This window comes from Eptesicus fuscus, chromosome 13, assembly GCF_027574615.1.
Source record: "Eptesicus fuscus isolate TK198812 chromosome 13, DD_ASM_mEF_20220401, whole genome shotgun sequence".
Classification (NCBI taxonomy): Eukaryota; Metazoa; Chordata; class Mammalia; order Chiroptera; family Vespertilionidae; genus Eptesicus; species Eptesicus fuscus.
The window spans coordinates 24272183-24288849 of record NC_072485.1 but is presented as its reverse complement, the minus strand read 5'-3'; the positions used below and the strand labels follow the sequence as shown (position 1 = coordinate 24288849).

The window sequence follows — 16667 nt, the reverse complement described above, 5'->3', positions numbered from 1 at the left end:
GAGTCCGGTGATGGCGAACCTATGACACGCGTGTCAGCACTGACACGCGTAGCCATTTCTGATGACCCGCGGCCGCTGAGGTTTATTAAATACAATTATATATTAACAATTATACACTTATGTTATTTAAACGATAAATATCGCGAAATAATGTTTTTTTTCCTCAAAGTGATACACTATCCGAGTTATGCTCAGTTTTTTGGCGAAGTTTGACACACCAAGCTCAAAAGGTTGCCCATCACTGGCTAGCCTTTATAAAGAGGACAGCGCAGAGACATCACCAATGCCTCCCACGAGAAACAGCAAGTGCTCAATGAGCAGCACAGCTTCACCTTTCTCCTGCAGCTGCCTAGGGTGTAACTTTCCACCCTACTTCGCTCTGGGCCGTGTTCCCACAGCCTGGGGATTGCCTTCTCTTTAGAGCTAGGCTTTGCCCTTCAGACAACAGCAGGTCTGGACCACCAGCACCTTATCCAGTCTGCACACCTGGGTGTCCCCCCCTCTAAGCACAGCTTCTGGGGGGCGCGGGGAGGGGGAGAAGGGGGGATCCTGGCGCTCAGAAACGGAAGTCTGAGCGGGACGAGACACGTGCTGGTCTCTGGGTGGCAGGGCAAGCAGCTCCATCGCAGCTGCTCCTGAGCAAACTACCAAGGAACCCAACTCCTTTTGGCAAAGCCTGCACCCCAAGTCCTCCTCCTGTCCCCACGTTGTTCTCCGCCCCCTGCCGGGGCTTAATTATCTCCGTCAGCTCCCTCCCCACTGGCCTCCCGCCGGGCCGCGGAGCGCTCCACTGCGCACTGCACCTCTGGCGGCGGCCGGAGGGGGCGGCGCGGCGGCGGGAGCGCGGCGCACGGGGGTCCAAGATGCCCGAGAACGGATCCTTCCGCAACTGCTGCGAGGCGGGCGGGCGGGCCTTGCGCCCGGGCTGGCCCGGAGCGGGCGGCGGGCAGCCGTCCGGGTACCCTCGGCCTCCCTGGGTGGCGCCCGCTCTCTTCTCCGTGCTCGTCTTCACCACCGTGGTGGACGTGCTGGGCAACCTGCTGGTCATCCTCTCGGTGCTCAGGAACCGCAAGCTCCGGAACTACGCAGGTGAGCGCCACGCCCGCTTCGGGGCCCTTGACCTCGCAATCCGCCGCCCAGTCCCTCCTCGGTGCCGGGGTCCCCCGTTCGTTTCTCTCTAATCTAGTCCCCAAGTTTGGTCATGAACTCAAAAGTTAGTATGAGTTGCTGCCTTCCGCTCCGACGTGCGGCTCTGACGCTCGCCTCTTGGAGTTGCTGAGGGCGCACTTGGCGCACCAGTGCTGGCATGACTTGGGGGAAGTTTTTCTTGCGCCCTTGGTGGCGGGGCGCAGGAGCTGTGGGTACCCACGCGGCTGGACAGCCTCGCCCTCCCTGGAGCTGCAGCTTGTGCCGGTCCAGATTGGGCTCCTCTGGCCACAGAGATCTCAGGATCTTGAATACTTCTTCCTTTCCCCTCCAGCGCAATAGGTGCTTAGAAAATATTTGCTAAGACAATGAGTGGATTGATGGAAGCATTCCGGTGGTTTTGTGTCAGGAACTTACCTCCAGGCCATTTGAAGATCCAGTTCCAACCCAGAGAGTGCAAATGCGGAAATCTGCAGGCTCTGCCTGGACCCAGCTGGGTTGCTTTGAGGTGGTGTGTTTTGGTTGTTTATTTGTTGGTTTGCTTTTGTCCTGAGGACAGGGCATTCGTGAGATTGATCGAGGATTAAAACAACGATTTGGCCAAATAGTGCTGCAGTCTTGAAAATATTTTCCCCCTTCCAGCCCACTCTCGTTCCTGTTTTCCCATTCTCAGGTCTGCAAGGGGACACAACCAGAGGGAGGGAGGGAGTAGTGAACTCTGGCCCTGGAGGGTCCTGGGAGTGTGCTGACCATTTCTGCTTGGGAAGAAGCTCAATGACCTGTTTGTCAATTTGTAATTTCCTAGTTTGGGCCTTAGAGGCTACTCATACACCGGCGTGAGTTAAAATGAAAAGATAACAGCAGAAAGCCAACTATATAGCTTAACATGCGTTCCTAAGGAGCTAGACTGTTCAGAATGGCCATTTTTAGTCAATGGCTCTATGTTTACATTTCGGGTGGCCCTGTGACTCTAGGATTTTTATCCAAAGAACAAACAAACAAACAACAAAAGTGAGCTTCTGTCCCTACTATGGAAAACAATATCTTAAGAAGAAGTAAGTTTTCTAACTCAGCCCTTTCAGTAGCGGTGGCTAGTATTATTTGGAATATTTTCAAGGTATTATTGTGTCCTTTGAGGAAAAGCCTGTATATTAGGAAAGAGCAGGTTATGATTCGAAAGCTGTATTTAATACTGTCTGTCACATCGTCTATTTGCAGCAGCCACAAACATTCATTTCCTTCACAGAGGGACAGGGGCAAGCAGGACCGTGCCCTCCAGGTTCTGACACTGGCCACCTCTCTCCCTGAAGGATGGGGTGTTGAGAGCAGGCCTGGTGGGGCTGTGGCCCTGCTCAGTACTGGGGGCCGCCTGCCATGAGAGAGGTGGTGGCTGAGGGCGGAGTGTGCCGCTTCCCCTCTTCTGACCTGCTGGCCTTTTCTGCACTCCTAGCAGGGCTCACAGAAACCTTAGTGATTTGAGAGCATGGTCGGAGCAGGTCGTGCGTGTGTTACATTTCTGGCACGTCCTCTATTCCATCCTTCCTGCCTCCTGTTGAGTCAGTACAGCTCAGCACCAGAAAATAAAAATTTAACACTATATCTACATGACATTGATTCCTCACACACTGGGGACTGCTCTAGGCATGCAATTTAACCAGTTCTTATTTTACCACTGGCTTTATTAATGATAGTAATGAAAAATCATAGTATTGACTTAAAATAATGTTGGCAGAGTGAGATTTCAGAAGGTGCTTAAAAACTTAACTTTGAGCCTGGATGCTGAGGCTCAGTGGTTGAGTGTCAACCCATGAACCAGAAGGTCATGGTTTGATTCCCACTCAGGGCACATGCCTGAGTTGCAGGCTTGATTCCCCATCCAGTCAGGGGGGTGGGGGTGCAGGAGGCAATCAACCATTCTCTCTTATTGATGTTTCTACCTCTCTCTTCCTCTCCCTTCCTCTTAAAATAATTATATAGTTTAAAAACTGAATTTTGGCCCAAACCTGTTTGGCTTAGTGGATAGAGCATTGGCCTGCTAACTGAAGGGTCCCAGGTTCGATTCTGGTCAAGGGCATGTACCTTGGTTGCGAGCACATCCCCAGTTGGGGGTGTGCAGGAGGTAGCTGAATTGATGCTTCTTTCTCATCAATGTTTCTAACTCTCTATCCCTCTCCCTTCCTCTCTGTAAAAAATCAATAAAATATATTTAAAAAAAACCCAAAAAAAAAACAAAACAAAACTGAATTTTGGTTAGCACCATTCACTCCACTATTAATCAGGTCTTCTCTTATTAAAGAGTTTGGGTTTCCTTTAAGAAACACCTATCTCAGACCTTTCTGTAATTAAGTCTGGTTCCTTAATTCCTTGGTGTTAAGAAGATAGGCATGACAATGAGAACACGTATTTCCGATAACCAAGGCACACAGTTCATATTAAGGCCATAGCATCTTTCATAGCAGACATCAGTATCCTTTACCTGACTATTACAAACCCAGTTTCTCTGTGGGGCAGACCCCTGTCATTCTTAGCAGGGCTGTTCCTGATGGCAGGGTAAGTGGTCAGCGTCATTGTCCTCTTTTTTTTTTTTTTTTTCAGGACTGTCCTGTCTGCCACTTCTATTGCTGTAGGCATTGGGTTGACTTTTTCAGAGGTGGAACTAGAAAAGGGCAGACAGGAGGGATGGGGGGGTGGGGAGGGGGGAGACAGATGCAGGGAACTGACTGTACTTAGAAGGTCAGGCCAGGCATGTGCTCACTCTGCTGTCTTCTCAGAGCCTCGCACAGCACGCTTGGCACAGGGTTGGCATCTCATCCTTCTCAGGGTGTGCTTCCTGGGTACCTGTCCCACTTGGGGCGCTCCTGACAGCAGCTGAGGACTTTCCCTGTACCTGGCACTGCTACTCTTACCCCAGACTGGACCTCCCCAATGTCAGTCCCTGGATTTTTACTATCTCTTCCTTCCCATGCTGTTCTGGAACCTTCCTCCATCAAAGTCCTTCTCTCTTTTCTGTGTTTTTAATGTCTGCCTCTTTCCCTTTAGCCAACACATACACACACATACAGGGGTCTCCAGTGTTTAAAAGATAAAGAAACTCTCCTTCATTTTTATGTTTCCTTCTACCTTCCTTCCCTTCTCAGCAGACATCTATATATATAAAAGCCTAAGCGACCCAACAACTGAAAGACCGGTCACTATGCTGAGCACTGACCACCAGGGGACAGAAGCTCAAAGCAGGAGCTGCCCCCTGTGGTCAGTGCGCTCCCACAGGAGGGGGACGATGCTCAGCCAGAAGCCGGGCTCATGGCTGGCGAGAGCACTGGCGGTGGCAGGAGCCTCTCCTGCCTCCACAGCAGGGCTAAGGATGTCTGCCTGCCGGCTTAGGCGGGAGCGGGCCTAAGCCATCAGGTGGACATCCCCCGATGGCTCCCAGACTGTGAGAGGGCACAGGCCGGGCTGAGGCCCCTGCCCCCCACCAGAGTGCACGAATGTCATGCACCAGGCCTCTAGTAAGCAAATAAATAGGCTGGCCCTGGACAAAGGCTCTTGAGAGGTGTGGAGGAACTGTTGAATTGACCCAGAGTCCTTGCCCTCCAGGCGTTACAGGGTAAGGAGAGCCTCCTTCATCATGGGGCTCTGTCCTACTGCTGACCTCCTATGGAGATGCCTCTAGGTGACAGGTGTCTTTGGACTGCTGAGTTTGTCCGGTTTGGAGTGCTTGTTATCAGAGGTAGACCGAACTTGGCTAACGTGCAGTCCCTCCCTGAGGTTGCCTGAGCTCTCCAACCTCACAATTCATTTCTGAATACAGGACCTTATTATCTCTTCCCGAGCAAAAATGAACACATTTTTAATCCCATAATTACATCTTTAGCCAAATAATCATGAAAGCTCATAATCTTCTTTAATTCTTACAGTGTAGCTCTCCATAGCCCAGGGATATGAAGACTTTCAGGTTTGACTGCCTTTTCCCCCACCCCAGAAAGTTGGATTCTGTATTAGCATGATACACTGCAAAACTGAGAAGATACTGATGTTGTTCTTATGTCTCACCATTCTACATATTTATTGCTGAAAGAGTAGAAGTTACGGAGCTGGGAAGTAAATTCCAAGTTCTCAGTTCTTAAGGATCTTATAGGCACCTCTTACTTTCTTTATCCCCCTCCTCACCACCGCCTTCTCACAGCTTACCTCACAGGCATCCTAGTCCAGCACTCTGCATCCTACTCCAACACTTTGAACCTCTGTCTTGTTCTTCCTATGCAACTAATCATAATAGAAAGACACCAATCCTAAATAATAGCTGATATTACTATGTGATTATTACGTGTCAGATACAAATCTCATTTGAAAGAAAGAGAGGAAAAGAACGAAAAAAACAATCCTGCAAATCCCCCATCAAAGGCCATACCTTTTTAAGTCCACTCTACTCTCCTTCCCTTGAAGGTGGAACCTACAGCATGAAAGTTTATTCTCCAACATGCAGCAGAATTTGCCCCTGCTGATATCACTGTTGATCTCCTCACTGCCAAGCTAAACGGGAATTTTTCTATTCTTCCTCACTTTTGGAGATGACCAGGAAACTACACCATTGCCCTTAATCCACTTGACATTTCTTTTTGTTGGTTTCTGTTCTTTTTTTTTGCACTTTTTCTCTTGTGTGGCTATAGGCAAGTCACATAATTCATGTGTTGGATTTTTGGTCTAGAAAATGGAAATCACACTCTGAACATTAAGGGACTCTGTTGAGAAACGTGAGTCAATTTATGTAAATACACATCATGAACTTTAAGATGCTTTACCAATTGTTGTTTTGTTATGACATATAATTTAGGTAATAAAATGCTACTCTAAGAGTCTCCAAGTGATCTCTTTTGATGATTCTGGCAGAATGTTTTGTAATAAACAGTTACTTTTTTTTTTTAAATGAGTGCTTAAGCTCTTAAACATATTTTCTTATTTTAAGGAGTTAAAATATCCCCTATCATATTTTTATTTACACTATTAGCTTGCTTTGCCATCCTTTCCTTCATTAATTAAAGTGAAGTTAGATTTCAGTTCAGCCCTTATGACCCATCCACATACTCTAGGATTTTCATAAATAATGCGATTTTTGAGGAAAACAATTCCTGCCCTCAAATAACTTGGGAATCGAATTAACAGCTTACATTAACATAAAAGACATTGTTTTAGTATTTTTAAGAAAATCAAGTTTTTGATAAATGATCTGTTCACAATGATTTCACTTGCCTATCCTTAGAAAGTAATAAAGATGATCTCACTTTCATTTCTTATGCCCTTTCCCATACAAGATCCTATTTGAGGGGTCCTATTTGTGGGATGAAGGCAGCTGCTGCAGGGTCTTGGTGGTTTTGTCCAGCTTCTTGAATTACCCTGCATAAGTAGCTCCATCCCCCGACACTACCCCCAGTCCCACGCCAGCTTATTTGTTCCCCACTGTTCCCACCATCTCCTTCTGGCCTTCCTCCCAGCTCTCACCACACTGAAGGGCCACTGTTTCTGGGTCTGCTCCCCCAACAGCACAGTTGGCATCTCATCGGTAGGGGCCATGTCTTTCATTCATCACTGTGCCTACCCAAGCACGGTAGGTACTCAATACTGTAAATGTATTACATATTTGAATGGGTGGGAGATAGAAAAGACCTCAAGGCACCGGAAGTTTTAATCCTGTTAGAAATAATAGACCATCTGTTGACTTCCTTATCATAATCCTCACTGCATCTTGTTTTTATGTAAGTACCTCCTCTCTGAGACCCTGAGCTTTGTAAAGGGAGGGAGTGTGCCTATCTTGATCACCACGTTTCCCTGAGCCCTGGCATAGGCAGAGCCAGTGCCTAGCAGATACTCAGCAGTATTTGTTGAGTAAATTACTCAATGACTGTGTATTTCTACACAGTGACGCGTGACAATTTAAATCCAACAAACTCTTCTCCCGGCCATGCAGGGTGGGCACGAGGATGAGAGGTAAGGGCTTAGAGGTAGCTTTGTCTTCCAGGATTCTCCTATCTGATGGAAACTAGGTAGCTCAACACTCACCGGCTCTTTCCCAGTTTACCAGGTCCTCAACAAGAAATAGGTTTCCCAGAAAGAAGGAGAGAGGAGGGGACAGGAGAGGGAATCGGGAATTGTGATGGTTGATAGGTGAAGGGTTATGCTTTGTGTGTGAATGTGGAAGGGAATTACATATGAGTAAACAGAACCCTGTTGTCTGTGTTTGCTAAATACGCCCTGTCTGATGGAGGAAAATGGAAATAAGCCGCACCGGGACTTGTGACATAAATATTCATCAGAAGCCTGTGCACGGGATGCTGACCTGGGCTGTGTGCATCCTGGTTGATTCCTCACCTGTCTGGGGAAGAAAGGGATAGAGAACCGGATCTTTCCTTGACTGTCATCCAGATAGGACCTGACTTCTTACAGATGGGAGACAAAACCAGAATTTTATTCGCCTGACTTAGAATGATGTCAAGAAAGCCAGAAGACAGTATGACATCTGGGCAGATAACTGTACAGCATGAACTCGCTGATTTCAGCCTTTTAAGAACAGCCGGAGTAATAGGGGAGAGTAATTGAATCACTTTCCACGTGGAGTTGGATGTGTTCTCCCCACTATTTACCAGCTGTTTGCCAGCCTTTGGGGCATTACGAGGGGATGAGCCACATTAACATGGCAGAGCTTGACTCACTTTCCTGGGGAAACAGCTGGACGGGCTTGCACCGGCTCCCAGCAGCTCTTGACTTTCTCCCCAGGTACTGGCAAGTACCAAAAGCTTGTTTGCTGCTTAGCAGGCCTGGCAGAGACCAGTATTCCTGTGCTGGAAAGAAGCGGTTTTCCTCATCAAAACAGCCGTGTGGCATGTGCATGAGGAGGGGGAAGGAAGCCTTCCAAAGGCAAGGAGGGAACCGATGAAGGAATCATCACAGAGAAAGAAGTTCATTAACTCGCCCAAGTTCACGTGGGCACAAAGTGGCCGAACTGAGATTATCCCAAGTCACTCCAACTCCCAGCGCCACCTCCAAATGTGACAGGGACATTTAAAATTCAGCTGAAAGCAAGAACTGTGAGAAGGGAAATCCCTCACTCTTTTGGGACCAAATGAGGTCTGAGTAGGGGAGTCAGAGACAGAGCTTACCAGTGGAGACAGCCAACAAGGCTGGGAATTAAATGGAGAAGCAGGAGACCCCTCCACACCCCAGGAAAACCCTCAGGTGTGCATCGCTTGCCTTGCAGAATCAACCAGAAAGAACACGACGGGCTTGATCCCGTTGCGTAAATAGATTTCCTAAAATAGTAGCTTGGACGGAATCCTGCAGGTCAATCTGAGGCCAGAGTCTCCTTTACCATCAACCTCTATGTGAACGTCTCAAGAGACAGGGACACGCACTACCTCACAAACACTCCAGTTGTCTAGATCAGTGGTCGGCAAACTGCGGCTCGCTAGCCACATGCGGCTCTTGGGCCCCTTGAGTTTTTAGCAAAGGCCAGCCTAGGAGTACCCTAATTAAGTTCATAACAATGTACCTACCTATATAGTTTAACTTTAAAAAAATTTGGCTCTCAAAAGAAATTTCAATTGTTGTACTGTTGATATTCGGCTCTGTTGACTAATGAGTTTGCCGACCACTGGTCTAGATGATCTCTTTCTCTCCTCTACATCCTGTCTCCATCAGGCCCTAACCTAGTTGTCTGGACTTAGGCGTAGTTAGGTCCTGAGAACTCCCAGGGAGCTAACAGATTTCTTTTCTGTTGGTTCTGAGTGGGGTTGACCCCAAACCTCTGAGGCCAAAATAGCCACTTCAGGAAGGCTGCCTGTGGGCCTTCCAGGTTGCCAAGGGCACATGGAGCGTGTCCCATGGAGACTTTGTTGAGACGGGGCGAGAATGTGTGTTGGGACAGGGGAGGGCTGAAGAACCTTGTAGGTTCTTAACTGCAAGTTGGAGTCCACCTCACTTAAAGGTCTGACCCAGAGGAACCCCCAGCTGGGTGGCTCTGAGGCTCCCTTTATCTGAATCCTTTTGAAGCCAGACCACAGCCCGGCCTCTCTAATCGCTGTGCTTTTTGGACTCTTCCCATCTGCCTGACCCTTGGGTCCCTGGGCTGGTCACATCGGCCTCTGGAGCGCAGAGCAGATGCACGGTGGCAGTGGGGCATCAGTGCCCTTGCCACGTTGGAGAGTCCCCCCTGCGAATGCATTCCTCCTGCCCTCTGTGGTCAGCCACTCTTCACCATGTGGCAAGAGGGCAGAGGACTTGAAACACTGTGTCCAGCACCCAGTGTGTCCCCGAGGGCCTCTGCTGGTGGGAGAGTGTCTTTTGAGCTCACCGTAGGGGCTCAGAGAGGACGACACTTGGTGCATAAAACAAATGGCATTAGGAACTTGATGTGGTCCAAACAGTCAGGTTTTTGGTGCTTCATTCATGAGTCAGTGTTTGTTTGGAAACAGAGACTGTGTTCTTTTGGATTAAGTCCTGTCTCCTCCCTGGGATGCTGGCCCAGAACATGCCTACAACATACTGATCGATGGTTGTTGAGGTTTACCGAGGCTCTCCCTAGATGGCTGAGTTTGGTGATGCTGGAGAATGTTCTATTCAGAGGAGGGAGGCAGTTCAGGAAGCGAGGGAATGTGCAGGCACAGCTGGGAGGCCCGTGGATTCTGTGAGACGGGGAGCATCCACAGCCCCTCTCCTCCATGGAACTGGACTCTGAGCCACCATGCCAGGTGTCTGCAGCATGGCAACATGGCTTCATTTAGGCCCCAGATAAGGCAGACAGGGGAACACCAGAACTCATCGTTCCCGTTCTCAAAACCTTTCTTCCATGCCACCTGCAAAATGCAATTCACATTTAGAAAAATGAATTAAAAACTCTTGGAAAGTGCCTGCTAACCAGTGGGGAGAGGATGCAGAAGGAAAGTGTCAGAGAGAGATGCGGGAGGTGGACAGGAAGAGGGGAGGGATGGCAAGTCCATACTCCTGATTCTCAGATTCTTCTCCCCAGAATCCTTGCCGGAGTTAAATGGATCAAAACCACGGAGCATCTGTGCCTGTCATGAAACCAGTTACCATTCGTGAGCACCCGCTGTGTCCCCAAGCATGATGAATCATTATTTAATTCTCACAGCTACAGTATAAAGTAGCAGCATCATCCCCAGTTTACAAATGAGAAAAATGAGTCTCGGAGAGAGTGAGCAACTGCTTCAGTCACACAGTTAGTGAGCAGGGGTGCAGTTGGAACCCAGAACTCCGTGTCTCTAAAAGCCACGTGGTTTCCACTCCCAATACTAACAGTAACCCAGTTAGCTACTATGGAGTAACTGAACAAAGAATAGAACATTTTACAGAATAGAAATCGCGAGGTCTCCTCCTGACTCCTGCTTCCTGTTTCCCGTTCCAGGTAATTTGTTCTTGGTGAGTCTGGCGTTGGCTGACCTGGTGGTGGCCTTGTACCCCTACCCACTCATCCTCATGGCCATCTTCCATGACGGCTGGGCCATGGGGGAGGCGCACTGCAAGGCCAGTGCCTTTGTGATGGGCCTGAGCGTCATCTGCTCCGTCTTCAACATTACTGCCATTGCCATCAACCGCTACTGCTACATCTGCCACAGTGTGGCCTACACCCGGATCTACCGGCACTGGCACACCCCGCTCTACATCTGCCTCGTCTGGCTCCTCACCGTGGTGGCCTTGGTGCCCAACTTTTTCGTGGGGTCCCTGGAGTATGACCCACGCATCTACTCCTGCACCTTTATCCAGACGACCAGTACCCAGTACACCGTGGCGGTGGTGGCCATCCACTTCCTCCTCCCCATGGCTGTCGTGTCCTTCTGTTACCTGCGCATCTGGCTGCTGGTGCTGCAGGCCCGCAGGAAGGCCAAGTCCGAGAGGAGGCTGCGCCTGCGGCCCAGTGACATCCGGAGCTTTCTCACCATGTTCGTGGTGTTTGTCATCTTCGCCATCTGCTGGGCCCCGCTGAACTGCATCGGCCTTGCTGTGGCCGTCAGCCCAGAAGAAATGGCTCCTCGGGTGCCAGAAGGGCTCTTTGTCACGAGCTACTTCCTGGCTTACTTCAACAGCTGCCTCAATGCCATCATCTATGGGCTCCTGAACCAGAACTTCCGAAGGGAGTACAAGAAGATTGTCTCGGTCCTCTGGAACCCGTGGTTCTGCTTTCAGGACACTTCCAGGGGCAGCCACACTGAGGGGCAACAGGGCCAGGATCTACCTGTTGTTAATGCCCAGCACCCCGTCCAGGCAGATGCTCTCTAGCCTGGATCTGAGACACACTGGCTGGGCGGCAAACTCAGCACTGGTAGGAGTGAACCTGCTCCAAGGGTGAGATCAGACAGCCTGCTGTGCTGTCCTGTTAGCATGACAGCACATGACTTGTGGAACTTCATCCTGTGGACAGAAGCCTGTTACCACCCTTGGTTCAGGCTGGTCAATGGACAACTACAGGTACTGGGGGCCATGTCCCACTGAGCATAGGCCTGGACCTGGCAGACACTCAGTGGTGCATTCAAGGCTTGACGTCTACAAGGTCTAAAGAAGAGACAGAATAAGAAAGGCCTGGGGCAGAAGAAGCCAATTCTTTCCCATCGGGTGCTCTCAATCCCTTAGTCTCCTTGCTGCTTTCTCTTTTCCCCCCCTGAGGGGTGGCAGGAATGGAGATCTTCCAGTCAGCAAGAATGAAAGAGCAGGCTCTGCAGAGCTGAAAGGTGGGTAGCTGTGTAGGGGCCTCAGGGGGCTGGGGTGGGTGCAGAGGGCAAGCGGTCTACATTCTCCCTCCCTGACCTTCCCTACACATGCATGCATGCACCTGTACACACACCATCATATATACATTGTACATGCCACCACGTCACATGTACATACATGTACATACATCACATGTACATACATGTACATACATCACATGTACACACGTTGTACATACCACATCACACTATAGTAAGCGTAAAAATATCTATGATGTTAACACCTTCAGAAAATTTGACATATGAACTGTTGAAGCTTGCTGTCAATACAACAAAATAGCATACATATCAAATTGCATATATATCAACATGTGTAACTCCATCTATTGAAAAAAAAATCCGCATTATAAACCGGTACACAGAGTATGTGTGATCTGTATATATGTACACATCACACTATACATGGACACATACCACAAATGAGCTACACATCATTCTTCATGTGTTTGAAACACAACATCTGCCTGGATTCCTTGCCTGATTTCACCAAGTTCAGTTGAGGGACTTGCGACAAGTTCCCTAACCTCAGTATTTCTCAGTTCCTCGCCTTAAAATGGGATCATCCAGTTCCTCGTAGGGTAGTTGTGATGAACTGCGGAGGACAATGCCTGGCACACGGCTAGCACCGAGTAATCACTGGTTTTTACTCTGATTCTAACTACACAAAAGGAAAGGCAGCCTTGAAGGAGAGAAGCAATCACACACACACACACAAAGGAACAGGAGGAAAGGGAAAGGAGAGATGTGTGTGGAAGTGGGAGAAGGGCAGCTCCATCCGAATTTCTGACGGCTGGTGTGTTTGTGGACTTGCTATTTGCAGACATCAGGTCTTCATTTAGCACCAACAGACTTATCTGCCTTCTGCAAATCCACAAATATTAACCGAGTACCAGCCCAGCAGAAGCAACGAAGGGCATGCTATCTGCCCTCTGAGAAGCCATAGTATGTTAACAAAAAATACCAGCTAACATTTATTGGGTGTTAGCTTTGTATCAGGCATTGTGGTACATGCTAGGTATGTATTATTGCACTTAATCCTTATCACACTCTTTGAGAGGATATTATTATCCATATTTTTGGTAAGAAACTGAAACTCAAGGAAGTGAGATGATTTCCTGAGTTCACAGAGCTGTTGAATTCGAAGCTAAGTGTGGAGCCCAAGTCTGTCTGATGGCAGCACCCACGTTGGCCCTCTTCCCCCTGTACATACACCTTAGAATGTGTGGCCATCAACAAAGTGGAGTGGAGTACATACCCCAAGTATATAAAATGCCTAGGGGCTCCAAAGAGAGAGAGAAGCTCCCTCAGCCAGCCGCTGCTTCCCGGAGGAAGAGCCCAGATGCTGATCTTTCCGCACTGGAATGGATGCTCTCCTTCCCACGTAACGGGAGGAGTCAGGCCCGGTGCTGTGCTTAGTCACCTTGTTGCCTGGGAGCTTGTTAAACATTAGCAAATGCTCTGGGCTCCACAAACAAGGTTTCCAGCGTGGAAATCTGGGAAAGGCCCTTAGGAATCTGATTCAGCCCCTGGAGGTCAGGACCAAACTGTTAGAAGTGTAGGTGTTCCAGCTCTGGTTGCTGGCACTTGGGATCCAGTTGCTGGGTGTGGAGAGTCCTGCCCAAGGAGGCCTCCCAGTTCAGACCTCAGTCTGAGAGACTCATGAGGCCTAAGGCTTTTCCTTGAGCTACGACCACTTTTCCTGGCTCTGGGCAGAGCATGAGCTGACCAGGTAAGGCATATATTTGCTCTGCCAAAGGCATGGATTTGCCCTTCATGCCTGTTGTTGGAGGTAACGAGGTGTCCCCTCGTGCTCCCCTTATCCTTAGCTTTGAGCTGAGCGGCTCAATAAATAACAGATTGGAGGAACAAAAGCTCTCTTCGGTTTCCTGGTTTGCCAGATCCCAGCACTGACAATCCACTCACTGGGACCTTTTATGTTTCCACAGGTTTTGGATGATGGTCCAGGAGCTGAGAGAAGGAAGGGGCACGGGGAAAACCTGGGACATTGGGCCATGTACATATTCACATGGAATGGCTGTGACTTAAATAAAGACAATTTTGCTATAATAGTGTGGGAACTCTATCCATCCTCTGATTTCTTGACTCTGGACAGTTTGTTTGAAGGTACCGCCTTGCAACCTTCCTCTCCATCTGTATCAGTTTGCTGGGGCTGCCATAAAAAGTACCACCGAGTGGGCGGCTTAATCAAGAGAACATCCTGTAGTTCTACCTTCAGAATGTTTGCAGCTAGTATTGAACAGAATCTGACTAAAGTTGCAACAAAGGCTAGTCCCAGGTCACTACAAATTAGACTGAGGCCGACCCCCTACCCCACTAGAAGCCTGACAGGAGAATGGGCGTGTCCGTTCCTGGGGATTAATGTATTCTACTTCTGTTTTGACTGTTCTTTTCACATTATGAGACATGCACAGAGGAAAGGCAATGTGGCCCAGGAACAAGAGAAGACTCATCAATAGAAGAAGACCCAGAGATGGTGCAAAGGTTGGAATCCGAAGACAAGGACTTTAAGATAACTTTGACAGATGTGTTAAAAGCTGGGGTGGAAAGGTGGATAACACGTGTGATGGCGAATTTTAGTATAGAGATGCAGTCTACACCAAAAAGGGGGTTGTTGAAATGAAAAATATAATATCAGACATGAAAAGTTTGTTTGAAGGGCTTAACAGAAAACTGGACAGAGCAGAGAAAATTAAACAAAGCAAAATTAGTAACGACATGGGGAAAATCTGGCTGAAAACAGGTACCAATTTCCAAGAGACCGCTCCTGATGGAGTCACACGGGGAACAGTTATTCTGGCAACAAGCATGAAGCGTTATCTGCCAGAGAACCTGGCCTGAGCCTAGATGTCCAGGATTTTTATCTGGAGGTTAGTCACACAGGCACCCTCTGCCTGGCAGACTCCCCAGAGAAAGTTGGTGTTCATCATAAAGCGCAATATTTGCATAAATAGTTTATGTTCAATGAGCCGCTCTTATCAGGTGCAGAATGGTGGAAACCCTCTTGAAATCCAGTTCCCTGATGCCACCAAAGCCAACCTCACAAGCAGGCCTTTCTAAGGATGCCAGTCGCAGACCTGCTATGTTAACTCTTCCCTGCACCTTTCCGTATTGCAAATTAAGCACATCTAAATAACCGTGGTCAAAGAAAAAATAATCACAGCGGAATGAAATGTTTTTCAGGGGGGCAGTGGGAAAGACTATAACTAGTAATAGAGTTCTGTTTCCTCTTTTTGAAAAATCTCAAGCCGACAAATTATAATCAGATCTGAAGTGCACTCATAGAGCATTGGTGCGGGTTTTTTTTTTTTTTATGATAATCAGGTAGAGGCTTGGAGATCAGCAAGCCACCAGGTCAAAATGTGCACACTGGGTGACGCCACCCTGAAGCTAGGCCAACAGAAGGCCTGGTGAAATGAAGCGGTCTGCCACCGACATGCGCCAGGTAGCCAGTGTGCACAGCCAAATGACAGGCCAGGGATGAGAGGCGGATGGTGGCGCTGATTTGTCACGTGCTAAGGCGGCTGCCACACTTGGACTCTTTCACGGACTGCCTGCCTCACCTGTGTCAGCACTGTGCGCGGGGTTTGGCAGGACGGGGACTTCAGATGAGTCACACGTGGTTTCTGCCGTCTGAGCAGTTCACAGTCCCATGAGAGGGAGGGGCTTCTAATGCAAGGAGAAAACCCTTTTCTAGGCTTTCCTGCTAGAACCCTGACTGTGGGGGAGAGGGGCAGTGATGTGAAGGAGAGGAGGAGAAGGATCACAGCCATAGTTACAAGGCCATTTACCACTGACTGAGTGTCTGCCGTGGCGCTTTCTACGCATCATTTCCATGGGTTAGGTGTTGTTATTGCCATTTTATGGAGGAATAAGGGAAGCTCAAGTTAAGTAACTTGCCTAAATGTATACACGGATCCACCTAACTGAGTTCATATGGGGGAGTATGGGCCTCTCTCCAAGCCTCATCTATAAAGCAGAACAATCACATCTGCCCACCACTGTGGGAGTTGGTCTGAGACAAGACTCGTTAGACATGCATCCATTATGAGGTAGCGTGTGACTGCTGAGATAAGGTCTGAATCATGGCCCCATTGTGTAAATATTTCATAACGTGCCTATTCATTTGACAGGCACACCGACACTGGTATCAATTTAGATTGCCTCCCAGCAAGCAGTTTTTCCTTCAAAATATTCTCAACTTGGCTTCCTCCTTCAATTCGACTATCTCTCAGGGGGTGCTTTCTTTTCAGGAAATCCCTAATCAGGAGTACTTGTTCTTGAATGGCCAAGTAGCTCTACATTTTTCTAATTACACATAAGAAGTCAAGAAATACAAGCTTATTAATCTTTGATCAAGTTGCAGTTTCAAAATCAGGTTCTGTACCACCATCACCCTGCAGACGGGGCCTGCACACCAATGTGGGTGACGGATGCATTCTAAGGAAGACTTGACTTAGCAGGGAAATTCATCCTGTGGGGCATGAGAATTCTCTGCCCTCAGGTTTCTCTTGACTGTTTGTTTTCCTTAGTACAGATTACAAATCACATTATTTTCTTCTTCATTCTGCGAAGAGAAGGATGAAGTCCATTCTTGGAATGGCACGAACACTCGGTAAGAATGCAGATAGTCACTGTGCATACACACCCAGCATCACTCACAGGAACAGAGCCCCCCCACCTGGGCCAGGAGAAGCAAGCAGGTGATAGGTACATGATGTCAGCCAAGAT

The 16667-nt window shown here is 48.5% G+C and overlaps 1 protein-coding gene across 1 annotated transcript; it reads left to right on the top strand.

Moving 5' to 3' along the window:
- Nucleotides 1-835: 835 nt before the first annotated feature.
- Nucleotides 836-11477, top strand: MTNR1B (melatonin receptor 1B). Its single transcript, XM_008149162.3, has 2 exons — nt 836-1089; nt 10559-11477. Exons 1-2 carry the CDS (start codon nt 864-866, stop codon nt 11428-11430), a joined length of 1098 nt encoding a protein of 365 aa, XP_008147384.1. The 5' UTR covers nt 836-863; the 3' UTR covers nt 11431-11477.
- Nucleotides 11478-16667: the final 5190 nt, after the last annotated feature.

Coding starts and splice junctions, on each gene's coding strand:
- MTNR1B (XM_008149162.3), top strand. CDS start 864: ATGCCCGAGAACGGATCCTTCCGCAACTGCTGCGAGGCGGGCGGGCGG. Junction 1,090..10,558: donor CAAGCTCCGGAACTACGCAG/GTGAGCGCCACG, acceptor TTCCCGTTCCAG/GTAATTTGTTCTTGGTGAGT.